Source organism: Papaver somniferum, chromosome 4 (genome assembly GCF_003573695.1).
Source record: "Papaver somniferum cultivar HN1 chromosome 4, ASM357369v1, whole genome shotgun sequence".
In the NCBI taxonomy this organism is placed as follows: Eukaryota; Viridiplantae; Streptophyta; class Magnoliopsida; order Ranunculales; family Papaveraceae; genus Papaver; species Papaver somniferum.
The window spans coordinates 142072195-142085293 of NC_039361.1; the positions used below are offsets into that span (position 1 = coordinate 142072195).

Sequence of the window (13099 nt, forward strand, 5' to 3'; positions counted from 1 at the left end):
ATTCTTAATCTCAACATATTAGAAATTGAAACCCAATGGAAGAAAGAGATCGTATTTGTGATAAATCTAGAACGTGCAATGAAGAGCTTCACTAATCACTTATCGGCAGTTTTAGAATCCAACGAAAGAATGAGATATTTTGTTAGTCAATCCAATCTAATCCAAAATGATGCTAAAGTTAAAGAAAATCATAAATTTGAACAAGGCCTGAATACCCTGAACATCACAAGCCAAAAAAGCATTAACTGACCCAGTTAATGAATATTAATCGGTTCCACTGTCAGATGTGGCGACTCCAGTATTTCAAACAAAAAAAAGTTATATAACTGAAGTTACTGAACCAACACAACAGGAAAATTCTGGAACACATCAAAAACTGTCATAACACAAGTGCTGATGATAAAATAAGGGGTACCCAGCAAAATAACAGAAGGAAAACAACTGCACTTATTCACCATAAAAAGAGTTCTTCAGAATCATCCTTCATCCTTCATCCTTCCTGGTTGGCATTCTGGGTTAGAGATTTGTGTTGTGCAGTAGATATCATGTAGTTTCTCACGACTGCACTAGCGACTTTTGCCTGTGCACAGTGATGCTTATACCTATAGATGGCGCGATCGTGGCACAATTTCAACACAATAAATCAAAAAACACCAAAACTTCTAAAGCAAAGCTTACGAAGAACCCTATATTTTTGTCATGAGTTATAAAGCATTATACAGCTTTAAAAGTCATGTGATATTTTAAATATGTGTTTGTATAGATGTATCATTTACAAAGTTTCCGGAGAAGGGAAAGCATTGTTTGGAGAAGACTACACCTTCGGCACCAACAAACCTCACACGCAGCCTTCTAGTAACTTCTAAAACACTGGCCCTTGCAAGTTATTCTGCCAAGATTAGACTGTAAAACAGAACACAATGAGATTTTGGTTAACAAGAGTTCAATTTGCGACTTTGAAATTTCTAATTCTACAAACATCGAGGACAGTGAAGTAACCTATGCAGCTACACATAAGTAAAATCAAAATGAATAATGTTCAAAAGTGCAAAATCATCCGAACGTCTTATATGTCATTCTAATTTCTAACAGCTCAAATACGCGGCCAAGTACAAAGTAGCTGCAGTTAATATGTGAAGTTAAAAGGAATTTATAATATTAATTAAGGGAACCTCTAGAATGCTTCATAATTTCATTGATAACAAATAAGAGATCGTAGATGTCACAATAGGAAGATTTACATATAGGCCATCCAAAGAAATATTCAACATTGAACAACATGAGTGATAATGACCAAATGCAACTGTCAAGTTGTCCAAAAGGCAATAACTAAATGTTATCACTCTAATAGATTAAAGCCACTAGTTAAATCATTGTAAGAGAACGAGTTGATGGTCTCTTATGTTTTCAGTTTATGCTATTTAACTTCAAGCATCCAAGATACACTTTTCCATAATGAAATTTCTCCAGTCAGTTTTTAAGCATTACAACTTTTTGGTAACATATCTATTGTCAGGGATTAATGAAATTTATAAAAAACAAATTCAAAATGAGAATTCTGTCTTTAGAAAAAACATATTAAGTAATGTAAGTCACACCTTAAGTCTCCAGTATACTTAACTATATAGCCACATCTACAGTCTACACCCACACTAACCTGGCCAGTATTCCAAAAGCAAAAGTGAGACCAGTCTTTAGACTCTAAGGGACAGATTAGCCAATGTCCTCTAAGAGAAAAACCTCATGACATCTAAAGTCTTTATGATACATTGCTTAACTACAACGTACAGAATCTTAGCAAAAACAGTACGCAACCGTAGAGAATGCTAATGGTTATAGGTGAAGACTTCGATTCAATTATATTTGTAACCATTCCATGATTTTCCACTATTCGCTATATGTCCTGAAATTTCCAATATCAAACAATATCTATCTAGGACAAAACAACAGCCTCACAAATTTCCATAGAGATATGTCAACAGATATTACATCTTATTGGTGACCAAAACGGTATTTGGGATTAATGGAAAATGAATTCAACAAAAATTCAAAAAATTGGGAGAAAAGAGAAAACTGATGATACCCGGAAATGGATCGAATTTATACTCCCCAATAGTTTTCATTCAAGTAAATTATTGAACTTATACGAGTTTTTTTATTAAAGAAATACTGTATAAGTGTTACACCTTAGACTGGCTAGGGATCCCAAGTTTTCTATGTTAGGCAGTAGTACCTTTTAAGTATTACTTTTCTTGTTGAACAACTTAGACTTACAAAACATCTTAGAAATTAAAGCATCTCTGAATTTTTACAAGCACAATTATCTAATTGAAAGGAACAACACTTTTCCAGAACCATGGGAAAGAAAGTAATACAAATGCGTAAAGTATAAAGAGCAGATAATCTTGGGCAAAAAATCGAAAGGGGAGTACACCCAGAAAATTGCAAGATTGGTAAACCTATACATACTAGAATGACTACTGAAGTATCACTTTTAGCTTTAAGAACACTAGAAAAGAGCTAAGTTTCCTTGTTTACCTTGGCAATGGTGTTTTTGTTGTTTGACTACGTTGTTTAATCATCTTTTTCAACTGTCTTGCACTTGTAGCTTTCAGTTCCCTTTCGGCAGAGTTTTGATCTTTGTTCTCGTTGTCTTCAGGTACAACGTTCTTGTTTAATTTGACATTGATGTTTTCATTGTCCGACTGAATAAGTTGTTTAATTGTCTTTTTCAACTGTCTTAAACTTGTAGCTTTCAGTTTCCTCCGTAGGGTGTTTTCACCTTTGTTCTCGTGCTCTTCAGGTCTTATTTCCTTGTTTCGCTCGACAATGGTGGTTTTAATTTCCGAGCGAGTAAGTTTAATCATCTTTTTCAACTGTCTTATACTTGTGGGTTTCAGTTTTCCTTGATAACTGTTTTCACATTTGCTATGATTTTGTTCAGCTACTAACTTAGTTACCACCTTAGAAGTACTTGCACTGCATTTGTCTCTTTCATTGTTTTCACCTTTGTTCTCGTGCTCTTCAGGTCTTATTTCCTTGTTTCGCTCGACAATGGTGTTTTTATTTTCTGAGTGAGTAAGTTCAATCATCTTTTTCAACTGTCTTATACTTGTGGGTTTCAGTTTTCCTTGAGAACTGTTTTCACATTTGCTATGCTTTTGTTCAGCTACTAACTTAGTTACCACCTTAGAAGTACTTGCACTGCATTTGCCTCTTTCATTAATCCCCCTCTTGTCATCCAAAACCTCGATGGAACCTTTTGGAGTTGTAACTGCTTTCTTCGTAATATATGAGATTAAGGGAGTTGTTTCCTGAACATGATTCTCGGATACAGTTGCTCTAGTAGGACTTGCGGCATGCACTGGAATCCGGTTCACAATTGGACCAGCGACTGATGGAGGAGAGAGGGAGAACTTCTCAAGAACATCTGAAATGTTATTCTTAACATTAGAACAGTCCTCCTTACTATCCTCTTCAACTTCAGTGACCTTGACATCACAGAACCCAACCTCACATGTGAGCTTAATTTTTCCATCATCAACATTTGAGTCTTCCAAATCTTCAGCTTTCTTCACCATTTGAAAAGATTCATCAACATATTTTGTTTCAACTTCGGTGCCTTCGAGATTACTAAGCTCATCCTCATCATTGAACTTCACTTCTAAATTATGTGCGCTTTTAAATCCAACGACTTCATTGATTTCTATGGGTTGATCTATAATTTCCATGTTTTGGTCATTTGGATCCTTAATGTTTTCAGTTTCCTCCCCCACCAGAGAAGATCTATAACGAACTAGCGAATTATTCACGGATTCCTCAGGAGATACCATAGAAGCAGAGGACAAGTCAGAAGTACATCCAACAAAAGCACGAGCAATGTTCATGGATTTCCCGGCAGATATGATAGGAAGTGTAACTGCTTTCTTTTTCGCATATGAGATTAAGGGGGTTGTTCCTTCAACCTTATCATCCGATGTAGTTGTTCTGGTAGGAGTTGTGACATACACTGGAATCTGGTTCGCAGTTAAACTAGTGACTGATGGAGAGAAGGATACCTTCTCAACAGCATCTGAAATGTCATCATTACCATTAGCACTATTCTCCGCTTCAAATTCAGTAACCTTGACATTGCAGAGCTCAATATCACACATGAGGTTGCTCTTCTCATCAAAAATATTTGAAGCTTCCAAAATTTCAGCTTTCTCAACTGTTGGAGAAGGTTCATTGACTTGTATGGGTTGATATTTACTTTCCCTGTCTTGATCTTCATTTGAATCTTTAATGTTTATAGTTTCCTCACCCATTAAATAAGTTTCATTAAGATCACAAACATCTTTCACCGATTTAGATACCATTGAAGCAGAAGAGATGTCAGATGTGCATCCAACAAGAGTACGAGCTATGCTCAAGGATTTTTTAGCAGATACTCTAGAAGCATAAGAGACTTCAGAAATGCATCCATTAAGAGAACAACGAATTTTATCCCTGGAGACACCACCCATGATCGATTTGGTATATGAGATTAAGGAGGTTGTCCCTTGAACCTTATCATCCGATGTAGTTGTTCTGGTAGGAGTTGCAACATACACTGGAATCTGGTTGGCAGTTAAACCAGTGACTGACGGAGAGAAGGATAACTTCTCAGCAGCATCTGAAATGTCATCATTACCATTAGAACTGCTCTCTGCTTCAACTTCAGTTACCTTGACATTACAGAGCTCAATATCACACATGAGCTTGCTCTTCTCATCATCAAGATTTGAAGATTCCAAAATTTCAGCTTTCTCCACTGTTCGAGAAAGTTCATTGACTTGTACGGCTTCATCTTTACTTTCCATGTCTTCATTTGGATCTTTGATGTTTGTGGTTTCCTCACCCATTAAATAAGTTTCATTAAGATCACATACAACTTTCACGGATTTAGATACCATTGGAGCAGAAGAGATGTCAGATGTGCATCCAACAAGAGTACGAGCTATGTTCAAGGATTTTTTAGCAGATACCATAGGAGCAATAGAGACGTCAGAACTGCATCCATTTAGAGAACAACCAATTTTATCCCTGGAGACCCCCCCCATGATCGATGTGGTAGAGGTTTCTTCGATAATAGCATCCTTATTACCATTTAAATGAACTTCCAACTTCAAAGATTCAGCACAGACCATATAAGATACATCTCCAGTACCAACTTCATCTTGTTCTTGATTAGAAACCTTGACCCTATTTCCTGAAAAATACACCACCATTATATCAAGATGTTCAAACATAAGTATTAAGTAGAGAATATGAAGCAACAGCACAGTTTTAATTGTTACCCTCGTTGTACGGTAAGACATCATCATTTACTTCATACTTCGTTCCCATCTCCTCATTCTTCTCTTCTCCAGGTAACATTTCAATGTTAATAGCATCATTTCTTCCTCCTACCTTCTGAGCAGACAGCTTCAATCTTTTCGCTAGCCTTGTACCGTGTGGATGATCAACAACATGGACCTCTTTGGGTATGATATCTGAGCGATACAAGTTTGTTAAGGGTGAAAAAGTACGTCTAGAGAGATCACCATTAGAAGACATTGGTTCGTTGTTATACGCCAAATCAGATAGAGGCTTTATTGCAGTTGCTCTACTCTTCCTGCTGGTGCTGGTGAGTAGTGGAGTCTCTGGTGTGAAGTTTCCATTGCCTTCAAGTCCATGAACCTGATTGAACCACAAATTAGAGAAAATATATGATTCTGGTACTAAGAAAGCTTATACTAGAGTTCCATGTCAAAAATAAAAAAACACCAAAGTTGATCTAAATTAAATATATTGGTTTCAAGTATCACTAAATCATAACAACGACTGTAAATCCAAGAATGACGTCATCAAAAACCCTAATTGGGAAAATTACAAAAATTAGTATTAAAAACCCTGAAATTTCAAAAATGGGGAACAATTAATCATGTATAATCATTGAAAGCATCAGTCCGCTATATATTATGGCTAAAATAGGAATTAGGTTATGAAATCAGATGTTAGCGAACAGAATAAGGGAGTTACCTTGGGGAGAGAAGAAAGGGTATCAGCCATTGCGAAATTCGTCATGTTGGCTCGAATTTTATTCTTCTTACACAGAAATTGTAGTTCCTTTCTTGTTAGGCTATGATAATCCATGGTTATTCAGAGAGAGGTTCAGAGTGGGAGTTCTGCAAAAGCGCGAAACAGAATTTAATTTGAGTTTTGAATTTTGGTGTTTTCAGTAACTCATACAGCTCAGTCTGTGAGGCCTTTGCGAGCAACAATCGCTCAATCGGGCAGGTGCGAGCGCTTCTGCTCCAAGAGTGGTGAATCTTAAACTGATGCAAATCGTAAACAACTTTGATGCAAATCAAGCTATCCATGACCCTCTCTCCCACGTCCTGCTTTCGTGGCAGTTGTTCCGAGATTACTTTGCCCACCACCTAGGTTTTTAGTCGACTAAAGTCCAGACAAAAATGATACTTCCCTCTAATCCGTTGTGTGCTAATGTGTATGGATACAAAATCTGATCCATGTACCCATTATGATATTTGGCGGCGTGTTTTCCCAACTACCAGTCACTCTTGATTCGAAGTAGGCCTCTCTGTCCCTCAGTCTCATGTTAACTGACATTCAGGGAAGCATTTTCGGATAGGGACAAGTGGTGATTTTGAGATCAGTTTTGGGCGTCTTGAATAGCATCATCTATCGGGCATGGATATACATTAAACGATAAAATTTACAATGTTCATAACTTTATACAATAACAATTGGGATGTCAATAACAATTACCAACTTTATTGGGATGTCAGATCCAAGCAAGTATAACTAGATTGGGATGTCAATAACAATAACAATTACCAACTTGAGTTTCTTAAATGAATGATTCCAAGCAAGTATAACAACTCGCTAGATTGGGATGTCAAATTTAGCCTAATGCGAGTAGCATGACAAGCTTGAAGTGACATGCAGATGCTCAGATTACTCATACTTCAGTAGTTTATTTCTCTTCTTTCAGCAAAAAACTTGCCTGTGACTGGTTGGCCAGGAAAGAGCGCAAGCCAGACCCCTGTGTCAGCACCATCGTCAACTGGACTATTTCCTGCCCAACCTGTCATGGCAGTCTTCACCCAGCCAGGACAACAGCAATTGATGTAGATCTTTTGACCATCTAGACGGTTTGAGAGTGCCTTGGCCATCAACCGTGTGTAAGCATTCACGGCAAGTTTTGACAAGGAGTAGTCCGTGTACATTTGAGGCCATGACCCAGAAGTCCAACTCCCTATTCTCACTTCTTCAAGAAATTTAGCCATGGTCCTGTCAATCACTTCCTCAGTGAGAGTGCTCTCATCGGTTAGCAGTTCCCGTAAGGCGACATCTCCTAATCTCTGCCGACATTTTAGCATATAAGAATCCTTCATATATCAAAAAATAAGAATCCTTCTAATACCTACAAAGGCCAGAAACGTAAAATCAATAAAAGGGACCAGAATATCATGTAAACGGTTTAGAAATCAGTATAAAAGGTTCATTGTGAATTAACTACTAGGAGAGTCACGGTTTCAATAAGATTAGGCATGGCTTGTTCAAGAAAATGATGAAATAAAGAACTGAAAAGCAGAAAAAACCGCCTATACATCAAAATATGAAAATGATCCATCTGCAGACAAAAAAAAAGGATACCTACAAAAAGATTACCAGATTAGACTATACAGACTTACATTTCTCCTCCCATTCAGCCTACCAAGTCGGGAGCTCACATTCACAATACGAGCACCAAAAGTAGAAGCTTTCATCAGAGGAATCATAGCCTCAATCATCCTTTTGGTGCCATAGTAGTTTGTTGCTATAACCTTCTCAGCATGCTCAACAGAGTTATCAGACCCAAGGTTGTAATTAACACCAGCATTGTTTACCTGCACAGCAACAGGAAGAATTAACAAAAAAGGTAACCAGAATCCACTTCATCTTGCTCAATTTTTTCCATATTAGATTCATAATAAAGTGTTATACCGACAACAGCACCATACAAGGAAATGAAAGTGCTCGAGCACTGCCTCTGGCTGACAGTTACAGATCATCAGTATTTCGAACTCATCTCACTCCTAAAAGATAATCAGTATTTCGAACTCATCAGTTACAGATCATCAGTATTTAGCAACTTGAGGATTTTCGGGTCAGAGATGGAGAAGGAAAAAAGACGATTTCATGGAACATTACTGGAGGATTATCAGCTGGGTATTTCAGTACTGTTGGCTCTAAAGACGGAAGGTGTCCCCTAATGAAGTTGCTAGCCTTTTACAAATGAAATGATAAGGGATATTGGCCTCTGTAAGGTTCTAGTGTATTAGCAACATGACAAAAGGTTCAAAAAGTAGTTTCAGTGGAATTCACCTCCATGAGTATTTATGCATTCCACATATTCATGTGTGAAGGCTGGTTGCATCATCCTGTCATCAGACATGAACAGGAACTAGCTAGCTGTGGGTCATTCCTTTCATCTTAGATTCTTGATGCATCCAGCCGCTGATGCAAAAATGTCATTCCTTTCGGAGGCAAAGTACTAGATGCATGAAGTCACCTATACAGTGGATTCTTACTTGACTCAACAGAGATATTTCTCTTTGATACTTAGGATTGAAAGAATATACAAATGCAACAAAAATGGTTGCTTGGAAACATAACGCTGCACTGAAATAAACTGCAGCTTTTGAATGAGTGCCCATAGGAAGGGTGAGATCCTAACATGCGGGGGTAGTGAGACAAAGTGTGATAGTCTGTACAAGTCATTACCCAAAAACCAACCGCATACTAGATGAACTCAAATCAACTGAAACTTGTAACGAGCTTACACAATATTACTTACCAAAATATCAATGCCACCATAAGTCTGGTGTATCCATTCAGCAAAACTCGTAACTGATGAAGGATCCAGAATGTCCAGCTGATGTACATCAACATTAGTTCCTTCAAGTTCTCGCCGTAACGTATTAGCTGCAGCTTTGCCACTATCGATATCTCTTGATGTAATAATAACATGGAGACCATGAGTAGCTAATTGTCTAGCAATCTCATAACCAATTCCTCTGTTAGACCCAGTCACTACAGCTAACGTTTCTGAACACCACCACCTAAAATCAAGACATACAAACCCTAGATTTCAATTTGGGGATTCAGCTTTATTTGGGATGAAGTACAAAAAATAATATGTAAAGGAGGGTTTTGCATTTTTTTGCCCTAGATGTGTTTGTTAAATTACCTCTGCTGGTCAGTGTAAGGGATTTTTCTCTGCTCGAAAATATCTTCACGTCTCTTCTCTCTTCGCTCCTTTGCCCTCCCTTTTTGATTTTTCCCCATTTGTGAGTGGGATTTTGATCTCAGAGCAAAGTCGGCTAAATAACATGCGTCTTGAAGATCGACTGCCGCTACCCATTTTAAAGTTTAAACAGTTGCCCGTCCATATTTATTTTTTCTTTCTTTGTCATTTGTTAATAAACTAAATTTGTGCTCATACTTTTTTTTTGTTTTTTTTTTCCTGCCGAACTTTGATCCAAAAGCAAATTTCATTTTATCTTGGTAGGTGTCACATCCCTATTTAATCGCCGAAAATTTTCATGGGACATGACCGGCAATACTCTATGGTTCAGTGAATCGATTTCTCCTATCAGTACTCAGCCTTGCATACTTACATCAAAGTATGTATCTGTCTTCACTCTTAAGTCTTCAGCAATGGAAGTCTTCATCTTCTTTCCCTCTAACTCTTTATGCCCCCATCAGTATAAGAGGTTTGCCATGCATCAATTTCATTTGACAATCTCACACAAATCAGCAACACAAGAACACAAAGATATAACACAATAAACTCATTTTATTGTATTAAGGAAGATTATATAAACAAGTCAATCACATGGACCAAAACAAGTCACTCACCTTCTTTGGTGAATGCCTAACACTTACAATCAGTGGTTCATCTCTCAAACGAACAACACCAACATTGTTGATTTCTATACTATTTATACTACTAGGATCATGCCAAGACTTTTGTGCAACGCTTGCACAGCCTTGGACAGCCAAGTGTCCAAGTAGTTTCCATAACCGCCAACTTCAACTGCGACCTTTTGTGTTGTCACACCAATTGGTGCCACACCTGTTTTTGGTGGTTATGAACACTCTAATATGGTTATAAACACACTTTATAACCGTTCCAACTTGTCATTGGCATGCTCGCAAAGACAATAACCAACTCCTAACTGTTACTTGAGTCATATTGCACAATTGTTGCGCTTTACTGAACTTGGCCTTGATCCAATGCATGGCTATCTTTGCGCTTCAATCATCTTGGATATCTTTGTGCTTCAATCATCGTATGCACTTCCTTAGCTCATTCTGGTTATTCTTGCCTCATATGCTTTACTTAGCCAACTTGTTTGACAATAGTAATGCGCACTCTCACATTACTAGCTTGTTTGCACTGTCCAAGCTTTGGCCAGCCTTGGGCTAATGCATAGGCCAACTCTTGGCCTATTCCACACTCTTGCATCATCTTTGAGTTTGGGACAACTCAATTCCATGGATATGCCTTAATTCCAACATCGCATGTTGCATTTGACAACTTGGCCATGTCTTGCCAATCCCTCAATGAAGCTTCATTTTGTCGTCCAATAAGCTTCATTACATAGCCAATGTCCTTTATAGTGTAGCGCCACCTTTGCGCGTCATTGGCCCTGCAGGGTCTTGCTATCTTAACACTTGACAGTCTATGCAGTAACATGCAACTTTTGTGCATCACTGACTTGGACAACTAAGTTGTAACGCGCAATCATTGTGCGTCACTTTCCTGACCGATCATAGACCTCCCCCATAATCTTTTCAACGTCCTCGTTGAGCTCAACCAAGTATACTCGCTATGCTGGTCTCAATCTTCGCTGCATGCCCTTTCAGAACCCTTTCTGAAATTCAACAATCTTTGTTAGGTTTTGCGAAATTCCCTTAGCCAACTTCTATGCTTTAGCATCAGCACCGCTTAGCTTTACTGTCTTTTCATTGATCCTACTGATCTTGAACTTTGTTGTTGCGTCGAGACCGCTTTCAACTCCATTGCAAATCATATATCAACACCCAAGTGCAAATTGAAATTCTTCTTGCCAATTCCTTGAATTAGGCTTGAACTTCGCACGAATCATTTGTACCTAAGTGTACGCAAATAATGATTCATCCCAACTGATCACATTGATCAATGCCATAGTCTTTTTCCTTCACTTTCCAAATTTAGTTGCACCTCGCAACATAATAAGACTTATACAAGACTCAGACCCATTCTTCAATCATATGCGCCTATGCCAAATCATGTCATGCCTTAAGGTATGCACTCTATGATTCCATACCACTCTTGGTATGTGCCAAAACCTATAGCCTTTGCTGCACTTTGCAAGCATCATCCATTTCCAAATCATATTGCAAGCTTCACCTTCTTGGACTTGCATCATTTGTATGCCAAAGAATCAGCACTTTGCTGTTCTTTGCTTGCTTGTCCCAACACCTTGATTGAATTGCATGACTTTGGTATAGTCATGACTTAGGACTACCCGGGACATCCCACCGTCACTTTGGACAAGGTATCCTCTTCACACGCCTTTGAAACTAACATGCCTCAATGTTCCTTCAAACTGATACGCTTCAATGTAATGGAAAAACATTATGTTCTTCCAAGCCACGAGTCAATCTTAACTCATTTTACTTGATGGGCTTACTTTTATATTCTTGCTGCGTTATTCCATGTTATCGCTGCCAAATACCGCCGCACTTCCACATAAATTTCAACAGCAAACTCGTCTATGCCACCAACTCTTTTATTTGCTTTTTTCACTTTCAGCGTCTCATATTGCATATTTTGGCTTAATATGGTATGTACACGTGAACTAGCTTTACTTTGAACGAAAGAGACAAGAACTATCGTCTCAAATACCCCCATTCCCTACTACCTTACATAGATATACAATTCACAACACCAAGGTCCACTCGAACCAAACTGAAAGTATACTCAAACTTGAGTAAATACTCCCGCCAACTGATTGCAACTTGTAAGACCTAACAGGTCTTATAATACTGACTTCATATTCGCTTCTAAGCAACAAACAAAGAAGCGAGATAGCACCCACTGTCCCCAATGTAGTAATTCACTTTTTCACATGCACTCTTCCAACTATCAACGTTCTTATGCAACTCTCATAACGAAGCACAATATAATTGACACTTAGTTTAATACTCCTTCAAATTGAGGCTATCATGTTGCTTTAGCTTTCATGAAGATTCCTTCAAGAGTGAACACATGTCATCCTTATGCATCAACACTACTATCAGTTATCCTAACTGTTAGAGCACTGATCGGTCGAACTCGCAAGCGTTGCTATCTCAAGCTTGTTTGTCAAGTTTAGTTGATCAAAAATATAAGTCTTGATTTCTCGTCTACTTATAATTATGTCTCGGATTAGGATGTAGTGTGTAGTTAAGCTTTAGACTTCATGGAGTTCATCGATTGAAGACGACAATCTACTGAGGAGAGCTTGGAGGAACTTCATCAACAAAAGGTATATGGAGACTAAAACTTATCTATCACTCGGAAGTCTATTCTATTTTTATCTCCTAATGAGATTAAGTCGTATAGCTATATAGACTTTTATGTCATACACATTTGATATTTCGAACTGAGTATAACTCGCTTATATATTTCTCAAAATATGTGTTGAAATCTTTTCGCTTTAGTTACGTTAATCGTATTTTTGACGAGTTTAGTTGGAAACAATTTATTTGTTAGAAACTAGATAATAAGTCAAAAGATGATCATGTGGAAATTACCTTGAAACATCTTACATGATTTGTGTGAGATAATCATTTGATGTCGACTTGGTTTCATATTGATTATTCAATCGCTTGAAAATTACTTATAAGCTAATAGTTTATGTGAGACAGCTGTTGTCGTCTTCTAAGGATGTTTCTATGATTGATACGGGAGTTTAGAACAAATACCTTTGTCTGGATACATCACAATATGCGTACCTAGTATGCAAACTGTTTTGGTATAATTCAGGTCCGAAAACCT

The 13099-nt window shown here is 37.8% G+C and overlaps 2 protein-coding genes across 3 annotated transcripts; both read right to left on the reverse strand.

Annotated features, from left to right (window-relative positions):
• Positions 1–222: 222 nt before the first annotated feature.
• LOC113271414 lies at positions 223–6472 on the reverse strand. Of its 2 annotated transcripts, XM_026521270.1 has the most exons (5): positions 6043–6472; positions 5319–5700; positions 3008–5230; positions 2539–2782; positions 223–903 (listed from the first exon to the last, which is right to left on the reverse strand). In XM_026521270.1, exons 1-5 carry the CDS (start codon positions 6154–6156, stop codon positions 885–887), a joined length of 2982 nt encoding a protein of 993 aa, XP_026377055.1. In that variant the 5' UTR covers positions 6157–6472; the 3' UTR covers positions 223–884. The 2 variants fall into 2 exon arrangements, with proteins under 2 accessions (XP_026377055.1, XP_026377054.1); XM_026521269.1 differs by having other exon boundaries at positions 2539–5230.
• A 234-nt stretch (positions 6473–6706) lies between these two features.
• LOC113271415 ((+)-neomenthol dehydrogenase-like) lies at positions 6707–9512 on the reverse strand. Its single transcript, XM_026521271.1, has 4 exons — positions 9260–9512; positions 8867–9131; positions 7722–7916; positions 6707–7388 (listed from the first exon to the last, which is right to left on the reverse strand). The coding sequence occupies exons 1-4, from the start codon at positions 9355–9357 to the stop codon at positions 6993–6995; spliced, it is 954 nt and encodes a 317-aa protein (XP_026377056.1). The 5' UTR covers positions 9358–9512; the 3' UTR covers positions 6707–6992.
• Positions 9513–13099: the final 3587 nt, after the last annotated feature.